At 41.2% G+C, this 21724-nt stretch overlaps 1 protein-coding gene across 2 annotated transcripts in view; it reads left to right on the top strand.

Annotated features, from left to right (window-relative positions):
• AGBL1 (AGBL carboxypeptidase 1) overlaps positions 1-21724 on the top strand; it is an 843774-nt gene that overhangs the window by 163467 nt on the left and 658583 nt on the right. For both annotated transcript variants that reach the window (XM_045448714.1, XM_045448713.1), the window contains exons 10-15: positions 2192-2308; positions 3635-4215; positions 5741-5824; positions 6057-6143; positions 9245-9393; positions 10872-10959. In XM_045448714.1, the coding sequence (XP_045304670.1) occupies positions 2192-2308; positions 3635-4215; positions 5741-5824; positions 6057-6143; positions 9245-9393; positions 10872-10959 (1106 nt within the window). The remainder of the gene's footprint in view (positions 1-2191; positions 2309-3634; positions 4216-5740; positions 5825-6056; positions 6144-9244; positions 9394-10871; positions 10960-21724) is intronic.

Raw genomic sequence — 21724 nt, 5'->3', positions numbered from 1 at the left:
TTTGTATCTTAAATTCCTCATATGAATAAAGTCATATGATACTTGTCTTTCTCTGACTGACTAATTTCACTTAGCGCAATACCCTCCAGTTCCATCCATGTAGTTGTAATGGCAAGATTTCCTTCTTTTTAATTGCTATGGTATATATATATACCACATCTTCTTTACCCATTCATCTGTCGATGGACATGGGGGCTCTTTCCATACTTTGGCTATTGTCGATAGCGCTGCTATAAACATGGGGGTGCGTGTGCCCCTTCAAAACAGCACATACCAGATTGCATTTCTACTGATACCACCCTGGGGCATGGCTGAGGATGCACAGAAGAGGATGCAGGCAAGCAGGAACTGATAGATAAAGCTGGAAAGGACAAGAATAGTGGGATCTTCATTACCAGGCTGAGGAGTTTGGGCCTGGTGTGCACTGTATTTGAAAATACCATGAAATCAACATCATGAGGTCTATTTTTTTTTTTTTTAATTTAAAGTTTGGAGGAGGGGCACCTAGGTGGCTCAGTCTGTTAAGAGTCCAATTCTTGATTTTGGCTCAAGTCATGATCTCATGGTTGTGAGAGTGAGCCCCATGTTGGGTTCTACGGTGAGTGTAGAGCCCGCTTGGGGTTCTCTCTCTCTCCCTCCCCTCCCCTGCTCACACACACACTCTGTCTCTCTCAAAATAAATAAATAAACATTAAAAAATGAAGTTTTGGGGAAAATTCCAGAAGATGGACAGAATATTGCATTTTCTCTCCCTCCCCCCAACCCTGGATCAGTAATATAAACATTTATTGTGTTTATTTATTTGATTTAAAGAAGAATAATCCAGGCTATCAGAGCTGCCAGGTTTTTCCTTAATTAACCAAATATTCTCCTAATACATAGGGTAGGTTTCTCTTCCCTATCTTATTAGGGAAACTTGGTTCAGGAGAGACATGGAAAGATGAGGAGACTGGACTGGTTGATTCCTGGTGTCCTTTGTCTGTAAGACTTTAAATATTTTTTTTTTCAACGTTTATTTTATTTTTGGGACAGAGAGAGACAGAGCATGAACGGGGGAGGGGCAGAGAGAGAGGGAGACACAGAATCGGAAACAGGCTCCAGGCTCTGAGCCATCAGCCCAGAGCCTGACGCGGGGCTCGAACTCACGGACCGCGAGATCGTGACCTGGCTGAAGTCGGACGCTTAACCGACTGCGCCACCCAGGTGCCCCTGTAAGACTTTATAGCCTTTGGAAAATACAGACGATTTGGGAGGAGAGTCACCATCACCATTAAACTATTATGAAATGATGATCTAGAAATAAAAATGAAGGATCTAGGATTATTCAGCCCAGTGAAGGAAAGACTGGTGGTGGTCGGGTAGATGTAAATGTACAACAGGGTAAGGTGCAGCAGGAGGTGACAAACCCCTCTCCGGGTCTGGAAGGCCCTGCCTAGTGCCTCTTTCTCCAGTGTTGACACCTGCGATCTTCCTCCTATTCTCTGTGCTCCTACCACCTTCTTTCTGAAAGACAATGTCAGCTGTTCCTTCTGCTGGTAATTTCTTCCCCAAGGCTTTGTACAGTTGGCTTTTCTAGCTAAAATGTCACCTCCTCAGTGATGCGGTCTCAGATCACCCAGTCGAAACTGCTTCCCACTGATCCCCTTTGCATGGCATTTACCACCGTTGGAAGTTACATTCTTCATTTGTTTGCTGTCTTCGTTCTCTCACTCGAAGGCAGATTCCATGGGAACATTGACTTTTGTCTGTTCCATTATCACTAACTCTTCAGTACCTACAGTGGTACCTGCTCATAGTAGGTGCTCATTAAACAGTTTTGAATGACACAGATGATGGAAGAACAGGTACAGTGATTACAATTATGTTGATGGTGGTGGCGAGATACAAAATTCTTTTATATTGTGCTTTACTGTTTACAGGGTTCATCTCATTTTATATAAATTAGTTATTCATGGTAAGGGCTGACAAATCCTGAGATGGATGCTTAGAAAAGTTGTGTACCTTCTTTCTTTTCATTGAAAAAATACCACCCACCATCTTAGATTCTCCTTCTCATAGGCTAGCACTCTAATTTGGAGGCAAGGAAACCACGTCCCAAGATTTTGAAAGATCACATGTGTAGCTTGTCTCGATGCTTCTCAGGGTGGCTGTCTTGACTTTCACATATATATTTTTGGATATTCCTTTGTAGGATGATGATTTGGAAACAGATGTGAACAAGCTGAGTTCCAAACCTGGTCTTGACCGACCCGAGAAGGAACTGATGCAGTACGAGGCGATGTGTCTTGAGCTCTCCTGCAGCTTCGAGGTAGGACATGTGCCGTGGGTCTGCTCCACGGTGATGCATGATGGGTTTTTTGCAGAACCTGGGAGGCCTAGCAGGGGATCTCCAGATGGAAAGCATTGTTCATCATTAGCAATCTGCTTCTGAGGTCTTTCTGAGAAAGAAGCAGAAATCCAAGCAAAATGTGAAAAAGGTAGCTGGGCTGGATGCATGCAAGTCTCCTGCAATCTGACCCCTGGAACCTAGGACGAAAGAAGTGTGGGGGTACACATCGCTGCCTATGATCCGCCGTGGGGTTGGGGCAGGGCAAACTGACTTGCCCTCATGTTCTAAAAACACAAGTGAAAATTCTTGGTGATTTAGTTGTTCCCCTACAAAGAGGGTAAGTTGTACTAGATGGCTTTTTTTTTTTTCAACGTTTATTTATTTTTGGGACAGAGAGAGACAGAGCATGAACGGGGGAGGGGCAGAGAGAGAGGGAGACACAGAATTGGAAACAGGCTCCAGGCTCTGAGCCATCAGCCCAGAGCCCGACGCGGGGCTCGAACTCACGGACCGCGAGATCGTGACCTGGCTGAAGTCGGACGCTCAACCGACTGCGCCACCCAGGCGCCCCTGTACTAGATGGCTTTCTGAAGGTGGTTAGTCTGATTCCAGTGTTTTTTGTTAGTAGAAAGAAATTGAGAACCTCACACCTGATGATACAGTGGCTACTTGCTGCTCCTACTACTATTGCTGTCGTCAAGATTTTAGACCTGCCTTTGGATCTCTGTTATTTTCTTATGACCCTTGATATGTCATGAATTTGCCCCACCCAAGGGTACCAGCTAAGTCACATGTAGAAGGGAGTCTGTATATTCTGTTTTACTTCAGAAAGCTGAAGGGCATCAGTAGGTAGAAATTTCAGGAAACAGAAATTTCATTTTGGTATAAGGAAGACTTTTTTTTTTAAAAAACAATCAGAATGATCCCCAAATGAGAGGCACTGCCTTGGGCTGTAGTGAAAACCCTGTTAATGAGTTTGTTTAACCAGGCTGTGACTTTTTGGGGGTGTTGCAAAGGGCATTTGTGTGATGTATAGAATTGTGCTAGACCCACTCAATGCTCCTTCCAAACATGAGTTTCTATGATTCTACCATTTATTTGACTGTTGAAGCTTAGCCTTTTCTTGTTTGACCTTGAAAAAAGCTTCCCAATTCATAGGATTTATGCTAAAACAACAACAACAACAACAACAAAACAGCAAGATTTACACTTAACTCTGTGCTCAGAGAGTGAGGATTGGGGTCAAATTGTATTTTCTACCAGGAAGGTAACACTGACATATTCTTTTCCATTTTAAACCCGAAGGAACTCAAGTCTCAATCTGGAGATGATTTGAAGTTCGAAGAGACTCAGTATGCCAATCATCACCACATTCCAACTGTCGCCTCCCCAAAGTGGCATGGTTTGAATAAGGACCAAAGTTCTTGGAAGCAAGGAAGAGAAGATATGGTCCAGACTTCCCTTCTGAGCAAGGTGAAGATGGGGAGGTCCACCATGCATCCAGCCTCCAGAAAAGGACCTGGGATGAACCCATGCCAAAACATGCAATCCAATGGATTTGGGATAGATTCTTCTGGAAAAGAAATCCCTGACATTCAAGCTTCCCTCAAACAGGATGCTTGGGACATAGATGTTATTTCCTGCCCAATGATTAGTGCCTCCTTTTCCAATTCCGCTAGGCCTAGAGAAACTGATGAAGTAATAGATAAGCTTCTGCAGACACATCCCAAGCCTGTCCCCTTCCATGACCCCTGTCTCTATATGGCCAAAGCAAGAAGAACCAGATCTGTGGCCGACTTCAAGACGATGGCATTTCCTGACCTCTGGGGACATCGTCCACCACCCTCTGCCCAGTCGATGTTGGAACGCAAATGTGGAGTCCAAAGGTGATGGCGCTGCTGATTTGGAAGCTATATTTTTTCTCTTCTTTAATATTTTTATAGGCAGAGTGTTTGGTACAGATAGTTCAACTGTCTGTAGGAAAGTGAGAATCAGTCAGGAGCATGTTAAAATCCTTTGGGAAGCTCTTGCCAAACACAGAAGCTTGCCTCCCTACTGGACATTTCAGAAGTAAGCGTGGGGTAGTGGCAGGCATGTGTTGCCAGAAAAGAATTCCTTTGATGATTCCAATGTAACCCCTTACCCCATAACCATTGCAGACCATGATGGGGAAAGATAACCCAGTTTCTTCAAATACTGGGATCAGTCCCCAGGAAGGTTCTCAGAAAAAACAAATGTGGATTAATTGGGGTATATTTTTTTAAATTCACTACAAATTGGTGTCTGATCTCATTGATGAAAGGAGGTGGTGTGCCCCCATCTCACAGTTCCAACCTTAAAAACCTGACTTGGGTTAGAATAGTTCTGCATCACTGAGGATTGTAAGGAAAAACCGCATTCTCCAGGGAAGAAACTTTGGGTGATGGCTTATTCCCAGAATGTTGGAAAGGAAGCTTTGCCTTTGGATAAGCAGAGTGAGATTAGAACGAAAATTGATAAACCAAGGAAAATTATTTTCCCTGGGGAAAAAAATCCAACGACATTGATTATGCATGCACTAAGTCAATGGAGCCGAGTGTGCATACCAGAAAGTTTCATTAACTTGTTTTCCATTTCATCAGCAAATTGATGGTGGATCCCAAGAGCTGCTCACACTTGGGTTCCTGCTGATGTCTCTGACTTTACCCCCTGCACGTTATCTGCCCAGCTCAAGTTCCTGAGAGACGCACCACAGAGGCTGGCCCAATAACACCTCCCCCTTTGACAGAACATCTTCCCCTTGAGTCCAGGCCTCATGCCTATCTCCCCTCACCTTCCCACTCCACCCAGAATACCTGGATTGGAAATTCAAGGAGGGAATCTGAAAGTTCCTTTGGGCTTCCTTCTGTCCTCTTACTTAAACCTCCTGAATATGGGTGTTTCTCATAAAACTGCCCTTAGTTTTCTAGAGCTGACAGAACCCAAGGAGTAGAAATGACTCAAGAGTTCAAAGGCTTACTGAATCCTCCCAGGCCTTGAGGGTACTAACAGTCAACAATCCTAAAGTCTTCCTCAAAGTTGTCTCACTACAAAGGACCCTCTGATACCATCAGAAACCTTCAGAGCCCATTAGTTCAAATGCCCTTGAAAAAATTCTTCAAGTCCTGAATCCTCCAACTAAAATCTGCTTCCTACATTCCTACTGCTCAATGTAGTTTCATTTTTTTTTTTTTTTTTTTTTTTTGATACACAAGAAAAGGAAGGACAGGCAGTGCTTTTTCCACTCTTTCAGCCCCATGTTGGGGCATTATTAAATTTTTCTTTCATAATTCTCTGATGACTCCCAAAACCCTTCCCAGATGACTGTAGGATAAATGAGGTAAGGAGTGAGGGCCAACCAACACTTAAAATGTTTCCAATTTTCCTTTCCAGGATCAAGATATTTGAGGATGTCCGGAGGCTCATCCAGCCAACTGATATTATAAATAAAGTCGTCTTCAGTTTAGATGAACCTTGGTAGGTGGTCTTGAGCGTCAGTGGAATGTGAGGGTGGGGGTGGAGTCTGGAATATCCTCTTGATGACATGAGAATAAGAGTGTTTTATGTTAGTAATCCATCCCTTCTACTAAAAACATGATGAAAATTTATGTTGAAGATCTGTAAGAAAAACCTTATCTCTAAGAAATGTCAGGCTATGCCCAAGAATAGCAGTAACGCATGTGTTCACATGTTTCCTATTTCATTACAGGCCTTTGCAAGACACTGCTTCCGATTGCTTGCGGTTCTACTCCAAGTTTGAGTCAGGAAATCTCCGCAAAGCCATCCAAGTGCGTGAGTAAGTAAGGAAACCCACCAAGGTAGCTGCTGGCAGCTTAAGAGAGCGGGTTGTGTCTCTCGTCCCTACTCTCAGTACAGCGGCCTCACACTGGTAGTGTGAAATCAGCCATGGTGGGAGTGTTTATACCCTGAGGACTGGCAAACACTACAAGTGAAAGTTTTCCTGAGAGTCTGTTGTTAAACATTTACCAGTGCACCACTAGGGGGCTCACTAGCCAATGTCATAGCAAGGTGGAGACTAGAGGTGAAAATTGCCAATACACCTATGTTCAAGATCATGGCTCCATACTTGGGCGTGGGAGTCCTTTGAATGGGATGTTTGTACTTAGGCTGATGCCAGGGCTGGTTCTGTTGACTCGGAAGTGTACATGGGCTCCCCTAGTCCTGTACCTTTTCCTGTCTGTTGTTCCTACAGCTGTGTACATAGGTGGCAAGAACATTGGGCTCCCCATGGAAAGGTTCACTATCCTTAGTTCAAGGGAATATTTAGTGCCATGCCTCTTTGCCAGAAACTCTCAATGAGCTCTTGTTAATAGACAAGTATTTCAGGGGCGCCTGGGTGGTTCAGTGGGTTGAGTGTCTGATTTCGGCTCAGGTAGGATCTCATGGTTTGTGAGTTTGTGCCCTGTATTGGGCTTGCTCCTGTCAGCGCGGAGCCCGCATCGGATCCCGTATCAGATCCCGTATCCTCTTCTCTTTGCTCCTCCTCTGCTCATGCTCACTTGCAAAAATAAACATTAAAAAAAAAAAAAAAAAAGGAAAAGTATTTCACAGGCAAGGAAAGCCTAGGGCTGCACAAACTAAAAGAGGGGGGAAACAAAACATAGATTTCCAGTGCAGAAGAGACTGCTATGTTATAATTCTTTCCTCTACACCAGTGTGAACTATATTTTTCATTGCCAGAATCAGGATATACAATCCATATTCTATGTGTAAACTCCTGAAAACAACAGTTAGAACAGTTAAGGGGGTGGTCGTCACAGACTCTGGGATCAGACTGCCAGGGGCAGCCTCACCCCTTTCCAACCAGGAGACTTTGAGCAATTACCTAACCAACTCCATGCCTTTCTTTCCTGACCCAGAAAATGGGGACAGTAATAGCACCCACATTATAGTGATGTATTTGAGACTTAACTAAAAACACATCAAGCTCTTAGAATAGTATCTGGCACATGGTAAGCCCTCAGTCAGCATTAGCTTATCTTCAGAGATGGGTATTCACCATAGCTAGAGCATAGAACTTAGTATAGTCTGGCCTGTTTTATATCTATCTGAGGGTATGTATATATATATATGTATTTTATATATATAATTTATTTTATTTTTAGAAAGGGAAAGAGAGCAGGGAAGAGGCAGAGAGAGAGGGAGAGAGAGAATCCCAAGCAGGCTCCACACTGTCAGTGCAGAGCCCAATGGGGGGCTCAAACCCATGAACCATGAGATCATGACCTGAGCTGAAGTCAGACACTTAACAAGCTGAGTCACCCAGGCACCCCTACCTGAGGAGTCATTTTTGAAGTTTTTCTGTTTTTGGGGGGGCAGGCGAGCGGTGATCCTTTTTTGTTTGTTTTGTGCATGAACTGTTTTAAGGAAGCCCAACATATAAGACAAATATAAGTTGAGCTACTTTGGCTGAAGAAGAGAAAGGCAATTATGTTGAGATTCCTTCTCCACCTTCTCTTTTCATTACCAGCTCAGCTTTTAACTTCTTGCTATAGTGCCAGCTTTTATTACTCCTTCTCTATATGTCATATTTAAGGGATCCAGGAGAGAAAACCTAATCCGGGGTCTCATAGTGGTACAGTGGTCAGTCCATGATGTGCCTGTGTTGCTGATCTTTCTCTCCATATACCATATATCTGCCTTTGGCTGGAGTGTGGAATCCTAAACTGATTAGTTTTGGTCAGGGTAACAGAGTCAAATGACAGAAAGCAAACCTACTTCTAGGCAAGGACTTTTTATGACCAGTTTTTGGAAAGGATTGTGGGCATAGCAGACAATTTGAGGGTCATCATCTTTCCAAATTTGTCCTCATGAATGTCACTCAGTGGATTATGCTTCATTCATTGTATGGCGGGCTGGATGGTTTGGTTCGATTGAGATGATTAGAAGGACAGCATGGGCAGTGGACCTGTATCAGATAGCCCTACTTTTATGCATTCTGCAAAGCCCCACCCCTCCACAAATCTCACTGCAAATGCCAGGGGTCAGGGCTCCAGAGCAACAGAGTATGAACAGATCAGGGCAAAAACATCACCCCTTCTAGAAGAGAAACTCAAAGAACATGCCAAGGGGATGGAGTGATACTATTTTGGAAAATGAACTATACTGGTAAGAATGCTGAAGTCCAAGCTGCATTGTTAATTTTGTTGCTAAAGCACACACACACACACAAAAAATGATTCCCCTTGCAGATAGTGACTGAGAGGGGCCACACAAGAGTCTCCTGGGGGCACTGGAAATGGCCTGTATCTTGATCTGGGTAATTGTCAAGCAGGAGTGTCCAGATGAATTTGTTTAAATTCACTGATTCTTACACTTAAAACTTGTGCTCTTCACTGCATGTAAGTTAAATCAGTTAAAAAGGGACAAAATGAACACACAACTCCTGCCTTCCTAGTCTAATTCACGTTTGTTGCTTTGCTGGGGGTTTACATCAACTCTCCTCTTGATCTTTAAGAACAGCACTGCGAATTTAGACACTATTTCCATTTTCCATATGAGGAGACTGAGGCTCAAAAGTAATGTGTAGCATCAAATAATAATGACATATCCAACCAGATGTGATTGAATTTTCTCTGGGGTATCATGCACTTGCATTTTTTCCTACTGGAGAGAAAATCCATTACAGTTTAATAAAAAGATATGCTACAGTTGTATAATTGATTCTCTTAGTACCACGAGCCTGCTCTCCTCTCCCCAAATTTCTATAGCCAGTGTGTCCGATATTGTGAGGTAAGTATGATCGTTGTAACTTACTGGCCAGCTGAGATCCTGGGTCTTAGATCTGTCATCTAGAATCTGACGTTTGTAGGCTCTTCAGTGTTTGAAGTTACCTCAAAGACTCCTAGCCTTCCAATCTTGCTTCTGACTTTGCAGGCTGGAATATGACTTGCTGGTCAACGCTGATGTGAATAGCAGCCAACATCAACAGTGGTTCTACTTCAAGGTGAGCGGCATGAGAGCTGCTGTTCCGTACCGCTTCAACGTCATCAACTGTGAGAAGCCCAACAGCCAGTTTAATTACGGTATGAGCTCTTGGGGAACAGAGGTCTTCTGGCTAACACCAGGAATGAGGACCCTCTGGATTAGTTTGGATTATTACTGGAAGCTCTGTTTGGGTTCCCAAAGGGTTTGAAGTTGGGCTGAATGTTTTGGTCCCAGATGTGGCAAAGTGGTGGCCAACTTATGGCAAACCGCCACCATGGAAGGCAGTCTGGAAGTTCCACTCTGCTGTGGCATGTTAACACCATACACAACATTCCACCCCTTCCTGACTGCCTTGCCCCACCTTGAACTTTTTGAGGTCGGTGAGCACTCTCATTTATTCCTTCTCTCCATCGCCTAAATCCTACAGTAGCAAATATACTGACCTATTTGCCCCAGACAGGAAAACAGCACAATCTAATTGGACAACGCTGATTTAAACTCCAAGAAAACATGGGGAAAGTTCAAATTCTACTGAATACCTGTGGCCATTTTGGAGGAGAGATTTAAGGGACGAATTGACTAGCAGCCCACATTTATTTTGAACATTTCCAGGAATGGAAAATTATGTGTGTTAGTGCTAGGTCATATCCTAATTTATTGAGTGGCTTTGAGTAAGGAATAAATGTTCCCATACCTCTATGTCTGCACACAGGTTACTGCCTCTATTTTGTACTGACTAAATAGACTCTTCTAAATAGAAAGAGAAAATATGAACCTCAACTCTTGCATTTGCTCTGTATGGTTGCTGTAACAAATTGTCACAAACTTGGTGGCTTAAAACAAGATGGATTTACTTTCTTACAATTCCAGAGTCTGGAAGTCCAGAGTCAGTTTCACTGGGCTACAGTCAAGGTGCCAGAAAGGCCATTCTCCCTCTGGAGCATCTTGGGGATTTTCTTTTTTTTCCCCCCAGCTTTTTTTTTTTTTTTTTTAATTTATTTATTTTTGAGAGACAGAGAGAGATAGAGCACAAGTGGGGGAGGGGTAGAGAGAGAAGGAGACACAGAATCCAAAGCAGGCTCCAGGCTCTGAGCTGTCGGCACAGAGCCTGACGCGGGGCTTGAACCCACAAACCGTGAGATCATAACCTGAGCTGAAGTCAGACGCTCAACTGACTGAGCCACCCAGGCACCCCTCCCCCCAGCTTTTGGAGCTAAGTTCCTCATATCCCTTGGCTTATGGCTCCTTCTTCCACCTTTAAAGCCGACAGCATAGCCTCTCCCAGTCTCTTTCTGCCTGCTTCAATCACATGGCTTTTCCTGGGCAGTCGAACTTCCCTCTCCCTCCCTCTTATGAGGACATAAGTGATTGCGTTTAGGGCCCACCAGGATAATCTCCCCATCTCAAGATATTTAATTTAATCACATCTATGAAATCCCTTTTGCCATCTAAGGTACCATTCATGGGTTCCAGGGGCTAGGATCTGGCTATCTTGGAGGGCCATGATTTGGAGGACCACAACCCTCTTTCCGTTCCCTCTTTCCCCAGCGATTAATCCCGCCTTTGTTCCATGCAGGAATGCAGCCAACTCTGTATTCTGTGAAGGAGGCTCTTCTTGGCAGACCCACCTGGATACGGATGGGCTATGAAATCTGCTATTACAAGTAAGTCACGGTGTTGCCAGCTTCCTTTCCTCTGCTCTTTCATTCTTCCTCAATTTCCTGCTCTTCACGTTGATCTTATAAACCTCAGCCGTCTCTGCTTGTCTGCTGCACTTGTCTCTGTTCCGATGGCAAATGCCCTTCAGAAGCACAGGCATGTTAAATGGCACTGGCAGTGGAACCCAAGAAATCATTTTTTTAATGTTTATTTATTTCTTTTTGAGAGAGAGAGTGTGTGAGCAGGGAAGGAGCAGAGAGAAAGGGAGACAGAATCCCAAGCAGGCTCTGCGCTGTCAGCACAAAGCCCAATGTGGGGCTTGAACTGATGAAGGGTGAGATCATGACCTGAGCTGAAACCAAGAGTCAGATACTTAACTGACTGAGCCACCCAGGCACCCCAAGAAATCTTTTGATTTTCAGAAAACTCACCTGTCCTCACTTAGACAAATTGAAACTCTTAGACCTTGTTGTTGTACATTAGAACTTGTACATACTCAACCTGTAGTTAGTACATCAAGCTTCAGTACCTTGACCTCTTTCCACGTATCCCGGTGAACAAAAATTCTGAGATGTTCTGGCCTATTCTTACTCAGCCAGTGCTTCAGTTTTCTGAAGTAGATGGGAGTGGGTCTGTGACAGATATACCTAAGGGACTACTCCTCCACAGCAAGATGATGTTTTGGAAAAAACAAAAGAGGGAGCATTTCAGAATTCATCTTTAACCCTTGATCAGTAGCCAGTTTCATCAATTTATTCTGCAAGGTTGTAATGAAATCTAAATTATCCATATCTGTTGATAAAAGAAATGGATTCCCAAGCCATGAATTGCTCATTTGTGCATTTTCTTTTGATGGAAAGTAAAATACAAATTCATAAGATAAAAGAAGGAGAGGAATTGTTAGGACAGGCAGGAAATAGGTAATTAATTATTAGCTCACTGCTAGCTTCTTGTAAAAACTGATAGGCTAGCACTTGTTTTCTTAGATAAAGCAAGTTGTAGCTCTTTCTGATATTATAAGAGTATTATCAGACATTCTGGAGTTTAGTATTGTTATTAATAATCAAAAAGAAAGAGAGTGTATCCTCTCATGCCTTTTGGCTTTTGAGACTGAGGACAGGAGCACTGTTAGATAGGAAAGGTCAGGAATTGTGTTGCTCCATCAGACACAAAGGCAAAAATCACCATAGAGATAAGTCCAGTCTACAAAATACAGAACTGGGCTGACTTACATTTGTAATGAAAGAGTTGGCCATCTTCAATCCTTGATGTATTAGGACATGGACCTGGGTGATATTTTCATTATATTCTTTAGAATAACAGCAAAATGTTATAGTTTTGTTGGTATTCCATTCACCTATATGGCAATTACTCCCTGGCCTACATATCTAGCAACTGTCCGGATCTGTATATGTTCCAAAGAGGTTTAGACTAAAATTCATCTCCAGTTGGTAGAAGCCAACAGCTGCAGGGAGAAACAGTGGAAACCTAAATTTGAACCTTGGTGTGTCCTGTGAAAATAGTAATGCTAAATACACATGAAAGATCCGGCTTGCCACCTGCTTGGATCTGGAGCTTAGTTAAGAGATTGGACAAACACAACATTCAGTATTCTCTCCCAGTGGAGAAGAACTCTCCCCAGAGGCTGCTTCTCTTGGAGGCTGGGAATAAAGAGCAGGCTTGTGGGGACTGAGCACTGAGCATCTGCCAGAGAGAGAGGGAGGAAGAAGCCACACATGCAAAAGCTCAGCCTTGGCCTAAAGGAAAGCCAACATTAATGTTAATAGCTGTTAGTTAGATTCATTAACAAGACAATTGTTATGTGATTAAAGAGCAACAGAGGGGTACCATGAAAACCATGAATGTGTAATGTAATTCATTTTTAATATTGCAGTCATGAATACAACAGAGATGAATGGATAAGATTGCTACATTGTAACATAGTTTGTTTTACAATTATTCACCACATTATGTTAACATATTTCCAATAATGGGATTTAATGACAGGATAGATGTGTGTGTCTCTATTCAGCCACAACTCAGGACACCTCTCCCTATTGTAGAATGCCTTGGATTATGTAACATGTTTCTCCCTTTTTACCCATCAATGTCTTTGAGTTGATCTGCTCTCAATAATGTGTTTGCATCACCCCTGCCTTTATTCTCTCTGGTGTATTACTTTGAGAGAACGTTACCTCCTTATTTCTCCATGTTTCCAAAATGTCATCAGAAACTCAGAAGTTCTATTTCTTTTTTTTTTTTAAGTTTATTTATTTATTTTGAGAGAGACAGAAAGACAGAGAGAGTGAGCAGGGGAGGGGCAGAGAGAAGGAGAGACAGAAACCCAAGCAGGCTCTCCACTGTCAGCACAGAGCTTGAAGCAGGACTCTAACTCATGAACTGTGAGATCATGACCTGAGCTGAGATCAAGAGTCAGCTACTTAACTGCCTGAGCCATCCAGGCACCCCAGAAGTTCTGTTTCTATTATGCTATTAAGTTCCTAGATTTAGTGCGATGTCCTAAAGGGGGTCCTAGGGTGCTTATTATACCTGAGTACATATGTGGAAGGGTAGAGGAGAAACAGACACTTGAAAGGAATGAGATACTCATTTCCTTCACAAAGTGACAAAAACAGTGATCAGTGAAGAATATGGGCTGACAGCCTTGTGGGTCTGGTTGTCATCAGTTTGAAAGTGATCTCCTGCTTGTTTTGATAAGATATAGTCATGCATGTACTTGTAATATAAATCTGTTCCTAAATTATTTTAATCACTTATGCATACATTACTATACTAATATATTATGTATGTTGGAAGACATACAAAGAGTTAAAATTGTAAATGATGAAAAAAACAAGATGGAACAAATAATAACTGCAAAGGTTTACCTAGTTGTTATATCTTTATTATTTTTTTAAAAGTTTTTTAGTTTATTTATTTTGGAGATAGAGAGCGTAGGCGCACGTGCAAGTGGGTGGTGAGGGGAGGCAGAGAGAGAGGAAGAGAGAAAGAGTCCCAAGCAGGCTCTGAGCTGTCAGTGCAGAGCCCAATGTGGGGTTCAGAACCCACAAACTGTGAGATCACCACCTGAGCTGAAACCAAGAGTCAGGTGCTTAACTGAGCCACCCAGATGCCCCTCTAGTTGTTGTATCTTTTTTAAAAAAAATTTATCTGTCATTTTTTAGAATTTACATCCAAATTAGTTAGTATATAGTGCAACAATGATTTCAGGAGTAGATTCCTTAGTGCCCTTTACCCATTTAGCCCATCCACCCTCCCACAACCCTTCCAGTAACCCTCAGTTTGTTCTCCATGTTTATGAATCTCTTCTGTTTTGTCCCCCTCCCTTTTTTTATATTATTTTTGTTCCCTTATTTTTGTTCCCTTCCTTTGTTCTTATATTTGTTCCCTTCCCTTATTTTCATCTGTTTTGTCTCTTTAAGTCCTCATATGAGTGAAGTCATGATTTTTGTCTTTCTCTGACTAATTTAACTTAGCATAACGCCCTCCAGTTCCATCCATGTGCTTGCAAATGGCAAGATTTCATTCTTTTTGATTGCCGAGTAATACTCCATTGTGTGTGTGTGTGTGTGTGTGTGTGTGTGTGTGTGTGTGTGTGTATACCACATTTTTTTTATCCATTCATCCATCGATGGACATTTGGGCTCTTTCCATACTTTGGCTATTGTTGGTAGTGCTGCTATAAACACTGGGGTGCATGACCCTTTGAAACAGCACACCTGTATCCTGTGGATAAATGCCTAGTAGTGCAATTTGTGGGTCGTAGGGTAGTTCTATTTTTAGTTTTTTGAGGAACCTCTATACTGTCTTCCAGAGTGGCTGCACCAGCATTGACACCAACAATGCAAAAGAGATCCTCTTTCTCCGCATCCTTGCCAACATCTGCTGTTGCCTGAGTTGTTAATGTTAGCCATTCTGACAGGTGTAAGGTGATATCTCATTGTGGTTTTGATTTGTATTTCCCTGGTGATGAGTGATGTTGAGCATTTTTTCATGTGTCAGTTGGCCATCTGGATGTCTTCCTTGGAGAAGTGTCTATTCATGTCTTTTGCCCATTTCTTCACTGGATTGTTTTTTGGGTGTTGAGTTTGATAAGTTCTTTATAGATTTTGGATACTAATCCTTTATCTGATATGTCATTTGCAAATATCTTCTCCCATTCTGTCGGTTGCCTTTTAGTTTTGCTGATTGTTTCCTTCACTGTGCAGAAGCTTTTTATTTTGATGAGGTCCCAGTAGTTCATTTTTGCTTTTGTTTCCCTTGCCTCTGAAGACATGTTGAGTAAGAAGTTGCTGCGGGAAAGATCAGAGAGGTTTTTGCCTGCTTTCTCCCCGAGGATGTTGATGGCTTCCTGTCTTACATTGAGGTCTTTCATCCATTTTGAGTTTATTTTTGTGTCTGGTGTAAGAAAGTGGTCCAGGTTCATTCTTCTGCATGTCGCTGTCCGGTTTTCCCAGCACCACTTGTTGAACAGTCTGTCTTTATTCCATTAGACATTCTTTCCTGCTTTGTCAAAGATTAGTTGGCCATACGTTTGTGGGTCCATTTCTGGGTTCTCTATTCTGTTCCATTGATCTCAGTGTCTGTTCTTGTGCCTGTACCATACTGTTTTGATGATTACAGCTTTGTAGTATAGCTTGAAGCCTGGGATTATAATGCCTCCAGCTTTGGTTTTCTTTTTCAAGATCTCTTTGGCTATTTGGGGCCTTTTCTGGTTCCATACACATTTTAGGATTATTTGTTCTAGCTCTGTGAAGAATGCTGGTGTTACTTTGATAGGAATTGCATTGAATATGTAGATAGCTTTGGGTAGTATTGACATTTTAACAACGTTTGTTCTTCCTATCCAGGAGCATGGAATATTTTTCCATTTTTTTGTGTCTTCTTCAATTTCTTTCATAACTTTTCTATAGTTTTCAGTGTATAGATTTTTCACCTCTTTGGTTAGATTTATTCCTAGGTATTTTATGGTTTTTTGTGCAACTGTAAATGGGATTGATTCCTTAATTTCTCTTTCTGTCACTTCATTGTTGGTGTATAGGAATGCAACTGATTTCTGTGCGTTGATTTTATATCCTGCAACTTTGCTGAATTCATGAATCAATTCTAGCAGTTTTTTGGTGGAATCCTTTGGGTTTTCCCTATAAAGTATCATGTCATCTGCAAAGAGTGAAAGTTTGACCTCCTCCTGGCTGATTTGGATGCCTTTTATTTCTTTGTGTTGTCTGATTGCAGAGGCTAAGACTTCCAATACTATGTTGAATAACAGTGGCAAGAGTGGATATCCCTGTCTTATTCCTGACCTTAGGGGGAAAGCTCTCAGTTTTTCCCCATTGAGGATGATATTAGCGTTGGGTCGTTCATATATGGCTTTTATGATCTCGAGGTATGCTCCTTCTATCCCTACTTTCTTGAGGGTTTTTATCAAGGAAGGATGCTGTATTTTGTCAAGTGCTTTCTCTGCATCTATTGAGAGGATCATATGGTTCTTGTCCTTTCTTTTATTGATGTGATGCATCACGTTCATTGTTTTGTGGATATTGAACCAGCCCTGCATCCCAGGTATAAATCCCACTTGGTCGTGGTGAATAATTTTTTTAATGTATAGTTGGATCCGGTTGGCTAATGTCTTGTTGAGGATTTTTGAATCCATGTTCATCAGGAAAATTGGTCTAGAGTTCTCCTTTTTAGTGGAGTCTCTGTCTGGTTTTGGAATCAAGGTAATGCTGCCTTCATAGAAAGAGTTTGGAAGTTTTCTTTCCATTTCTATTTTTTGGAACACCTTCAAGAGAATAGGTGTTAACTCTTCCTTAAATGTTTGGTAGAATTCCCCTGGAAAGCAATCTGGGCCTGGACTCTTGTTTTTTGGGAGAGTTTTGATTACTAATTCGATTTCCTTACTGGTTATGGGTCTGTTCAAATTTTCTATTGCTTCCTGTTTCAGTTTTGGTAGTGTATATGTTTCTAGGAATTTGTCCATTTCTTCCAGATTTCCCATTTTATTGGCATATTATTGTTTGTATTTCTACTGTGTTGGTTGTGATCTCTCCTCTTTCATTCTTGATTGTATTTATTTCAGTCCTTTCCTTTTTCTTTTTGATCAAACTGCCTAGTGATTTATCAATTTTGTTAATTCTTTCAAAGAACCAGCCTCTGGTTTCATTGATCTGTTCTACTTTTTTTTTTTTTTGTTTGTTTGTTTTGATAGCATTAATTTCCAGTCTAATCTTTATTATTTCCTGTCTTCTGCCGGTTTGGGGTTTTATTTGCTGTTCTTTTTCCAGCTCTTTAAGGAATAAGGTTAGGTTGTGTATCTGAGACCTTTCTTCCTTCTTTAGCAAGGCCTGGATTGCTATATACTTTCCTTTTATGACCACCTTTGCTGCATCCCAGAGGTTTTGGGTTGTGGTGTTATTATATTCATTGGCTTCCACATACGTTTTAATTTCCTCTTTAACTGCTTAGTTAGCCTATTCATTCTTTAGTAGGATGTTCTTCAGTCTCCAAGTATTTGTTAACTTTCCAAATTTTTTCTTGTGGTTGATTTCGAGTTTCATAGTGTTGTGGACTGAAAATATGCATGGTATGATCTCAGTCTTTTTGTACTTGCTGAGGGCTGATTTGTGTCCCAGTATGTGGTCTATTCTGGAGATCGTTCCATGTGCACTGGAGAAGAATGTATATTCTGCTGCTTTAGGATGGAATGTTCTGAATATATCTGTTAAGTCTATCTGGTCCAGTGTGTCATTCACAGCCATTGTTTCCTTGTTGATTTTTCGATTAGATGATCTGTCCATTGCTGTGAGTGGGGTGTTGAAATCTCCTACTATTATTATCAAGGAGTTTCTTTATGTTTGTGATTGATTGATTTATATATTTGGGTTCCTGCACATTTGGTGCATAAATGTTTACAATTGTTAGGTTTTCTTGGTGGATAGACCCCTTAATTATGATATAATGCCCTTCTGTATCTCTTGTTACAGTCTTTATTTTAAAGTTTAGATTGTCTGATATAACTATGGCTACTCCGGCTTTCTTTTGTTGACCATTAGCATGATAGATGGTTCTTCATCCCCTTACTTTCAATCTGAAGGTGTGTTTAGGTCTAAAGTGGGTCTTTTGCAAACAGCATATAGATGGATCTTGTTTTCTTATCCATTCTGTTACCCTATGTCTTTTAATTGGAGCATTGAGTCCACTGATGTTCAGAGTGAGTACTGAAAGATAGGAATTTATTGCCATTATGTTGATTGTAGAGTTGGAGTTTCTGGTGGTGTTCTCTGGTCCTTTCTAGTCTTTGTTGCTTTTGGTCTTTATTTGTTGGTTTGGGTTTTTTTTTTTTTTTTTTTCATCTTTTCTCCCCTCAGAGAGTCCCCCTTAAAATTTCTTTCAGGGCTGGTTAAGTGGTCACAAACTCCTGTATTTTTTGTTTATCTGGGAAACTTTTTATCTCTCCTTCTATTTTGAGTGACAGCCTTGCTGGATAAAGAATTCTTGGCTACATATTTTTCTGATTCAGCGCATTTAATATATCCTACCACTCCTTTCTGGCCTTCCACGTTTCTGTGGTAGGTCTGCTGCAAACCTTATCTGTCTTCCCTTGTAGGTTAGGGACTTTTTTCCCTTGCTGCTTTCATGATTCTCTCCTTGCGTGTATATTTTGTGAATTTGACTATGATGTGCCTTGTTGATGGTTGTGGTTTTTTTTTTTGTTTTTTTTTTTTTGAGTCTAATGGGGGTCCTCTGTGCTTCCCAGATTTTGATGTCTGTGTCTTTCCCCAGGTTAGGAAAGTTTTCCACTATGATTTGCTCACATAACCCTTCTACCCCTATTTCTCTCTCTTCCTCTTCTGGGACCCCTTTATAATTCTGTTGTTGTTCCTTTAAAATGTGTCACTGATTTCTCTAATTCTTAAATCGTGCTCTTTTGCCTTAATCTCCCTCTTTTTTTCTGCTTCGTTATTTTCTATAAGTTTGTCTTCTACATCGCTGATTCTCTGTTCTGCCTCATCCATCCTTGCTGCCGCTGCATCCATCTGTGATTGCAGCTCAGTTATAGCATTTTTAATTCCATTCTGGCTATTTTTTACTTCTTTTATCTCTGCAGAAAGGGATTCTAATCTGTTTTTGATTATATACTCTGGTTTCTCTTCAAATTGTATAAATCTTTCACCTTTTACTAATCTGTTTTCGACTCGAGCTTCTATTCTTATTATTGTGATTCTAAATTCTGATTCAGACATCTCGCTTGTATCTGTGTTGGTTAAATCCTTGGCTGTCGTTCATTTGTGCTTTTTCTTTTGGAGTGAATTCCTTCGTTTTGTCGTTTTGAAGGGAGAAAAGGAATTAATAAGGTAGACAAATTGAAATTAAAAAATTAAAATTAAAAAAATATTAAAATTAAAAATTACACACACACACAAATTGAATAGATGATGCTAGATCCTAGGTGTGTTTTGGTCTGGGTGTTGAAAGTGGTTTGAAAGATTAGAGAAAAAAAATGGGGGGGGGAGGAAAAAAAAGGAAATCGTTTGAGAATTTGAAAAAATGCATACACTGAAGTAGCCTAAAATTAGATGATGGGGGTAAAATAGAATTTAAAAAAATATACACAAAAGTAAAGAATATAGTAGAAAAAAATTAAAGAAAAATATTTGTAGTAAAAATTAAAAATAAATATGAGTTTGTCTTTTTTTGTATTCAAGAAAAAAGAAAAGAAATGAAAAAGAAAAAGATAAAAAAAGAAAGAAAAAAAAGGGAACCTTTGAGAATTTGAAAAAATGAATTCACTGAAGTAGACTAAAATGAGATGATGAGGGTAAAATAGAATTTGAAGAAATCTACACAAAAGTAAAGACTATAGTAGAAAAAATTAAAAATATTTTTAATAAAAATTAAAAATAAATATGAATTATTTTTATGTATTTAAGAAAAAAGAAATGAAAAAGAGAAAAAAGATAAAAAAAGAAAAAATAAAAAAGAAATCGTTTGAAAATTTGAAAAAAGTGAATACACTGTAGTAGACTAAAATAAAATGATGCAAGTAAAATAGAATTTGAAAAAAATTACATAAAAGGAAACAATATAGTAATAAAAATTAATAAAAATATTTTTAATAGAAATTGAATGTAAAAATGAAGTTTTTCTCTTCATTCAAGAAAAAGAAAAATGAAAAAGAGAAAAAAAAGAAAGGAAAAAAACAGAAATTATTTAAAAATTTGAAAAGTTGAATGCGCTGAAGCAGACTAAAATAAAATGATAGAAGTAAAATAGAATTTGAAAAAATTTACACAAAAGTAAAAAATATAGCAACAAAAATTAAAGAAAAATATTTTTAATAAAAATTGAAAATAAAAATGAATTTTTTCTCTTTCTGTATTCAAGAAAAGAATTGTAAAAGAGAAAAAGAAAATAGTAAAAAAAAGAAAGAAAATTGAGTAGGTGAACTTGCTAACAGATTGAAGTAGGACTGAAATTGCTTCATTTTCCCCTAGAAGTCAGTGTATGTAGCTCTTTATGGTCCATCAACTAAGCCGGCGGTGAGACTTGTGTTCTTCAAGAGTGAAGTCAGCCCGGTTGGGCGGGGCTCAGTGTAACAGCTACGCTCTCCACTAGATGGCGCTGCTAGCCTACTGGGGCGGAGTGTTGCCGCGCTCTTAGGTGCGTGTGCGTATGCGTATGCACATGCGCTGGAGCGGTGAAAATGCCTCCACCCAGCCACCTGGTCTGTTCTCCCGGGTCAGCAATCGCGCACTCCTCCTCTGTCTTCAGCTTTCATCCACTCCCCGCTTTTTCCCTCTCCGTGACCAGGCCCCAGGCCGTACCTCTCTCCTGAGTTTTGTCTCAGAGGGGGTATGTTTTCCCCGGCCCCTTACTTCTGAAGGACTGCGGCTTTGAGCCGTTCCGCCCCTCTGCGGGAGGGTTTCACCGAGCAATGGCCGAATGTCGGCTGCACCCGGGAACGCCTGCCGGACCCTGCTGCTGCCGGTGCCCTGAGACTGCGGCCAGGTGCCAGCTGCCCCGGAAAAAGTTCGCAAGATAGTGTAGCAGCACCGTCTCAGGGATTATGGAAAATCACAACACATGCCTGGCACCAGGCTCTACCCTTAAGGACCTTGTTCCAGCACCAGTGAATGTGGCCGTTTTCTGGGGTCTGCTGGGACCACGTGGCTTCAAAAGTCTCTACCGAGTGTCCTTCCAGCAGTGGAACCGCTTTTCCCAGTGTGGCCCGAGAACCTCCCGGACCCCACTCTGCTCCTGGGGATTCACCCTTCCCACCAGAGCACCGCCAGGTATCAAGCTGCGGAGTTGCAGCCTTTGCGCTCCCCTTGTTTACAGTCTTAATGGAATTAAAACCCTCTCATTTCTTCTTTCTCCCTTTTTAGTTTAGTCCCTGCGGCTGTTTCCAATTTTCCACCTTCTCTCCAGCTGCTTTTGTGGAGGGATGCTTTTCCCATATTCTCCCTCCCGCTCCCCAGTCTCCATCCTCTCTCCCCTGAAAAAGCGGTTCCCTACCCTTCACGGCTTCTTGCTCCCCAAACTCACCTCTCCATGCCACATACCTGCTGAATTCTGTGCTTCCTGTTGTGCAGATTGTTGTGTTAATCCTCCAATCTGTTTTCTAGGTGTGTAGGATGGTTCAGTATTGGTCTGGCCGTATTTCATGGACGCGAGACACACAAACAACTTCCATGCTGTTCCGCTGTCTTGGCTCCTCCCTAGTTGTTGTATGTTTATGCTATTGATAAC

Source organism: Leopardus geoffroyi, chromosome B3, assembly GCF_018350155.1.
Source record: "Leopardus geoffroyi isolate Oge1 chromosome B3, O.geoffroyi_Oge1_pat1.0, whole genome shotgun sequence".
Classification (NCBI taxonomy): Eukaryota; Metazoa; Chordata; class Mammalia; order Carnivora; family Felidae; genus Leopardus; species Leopardus geoffroyi.
This window is presented reverse-complemented; position numbering and strand designations above follow the sequence as displayed.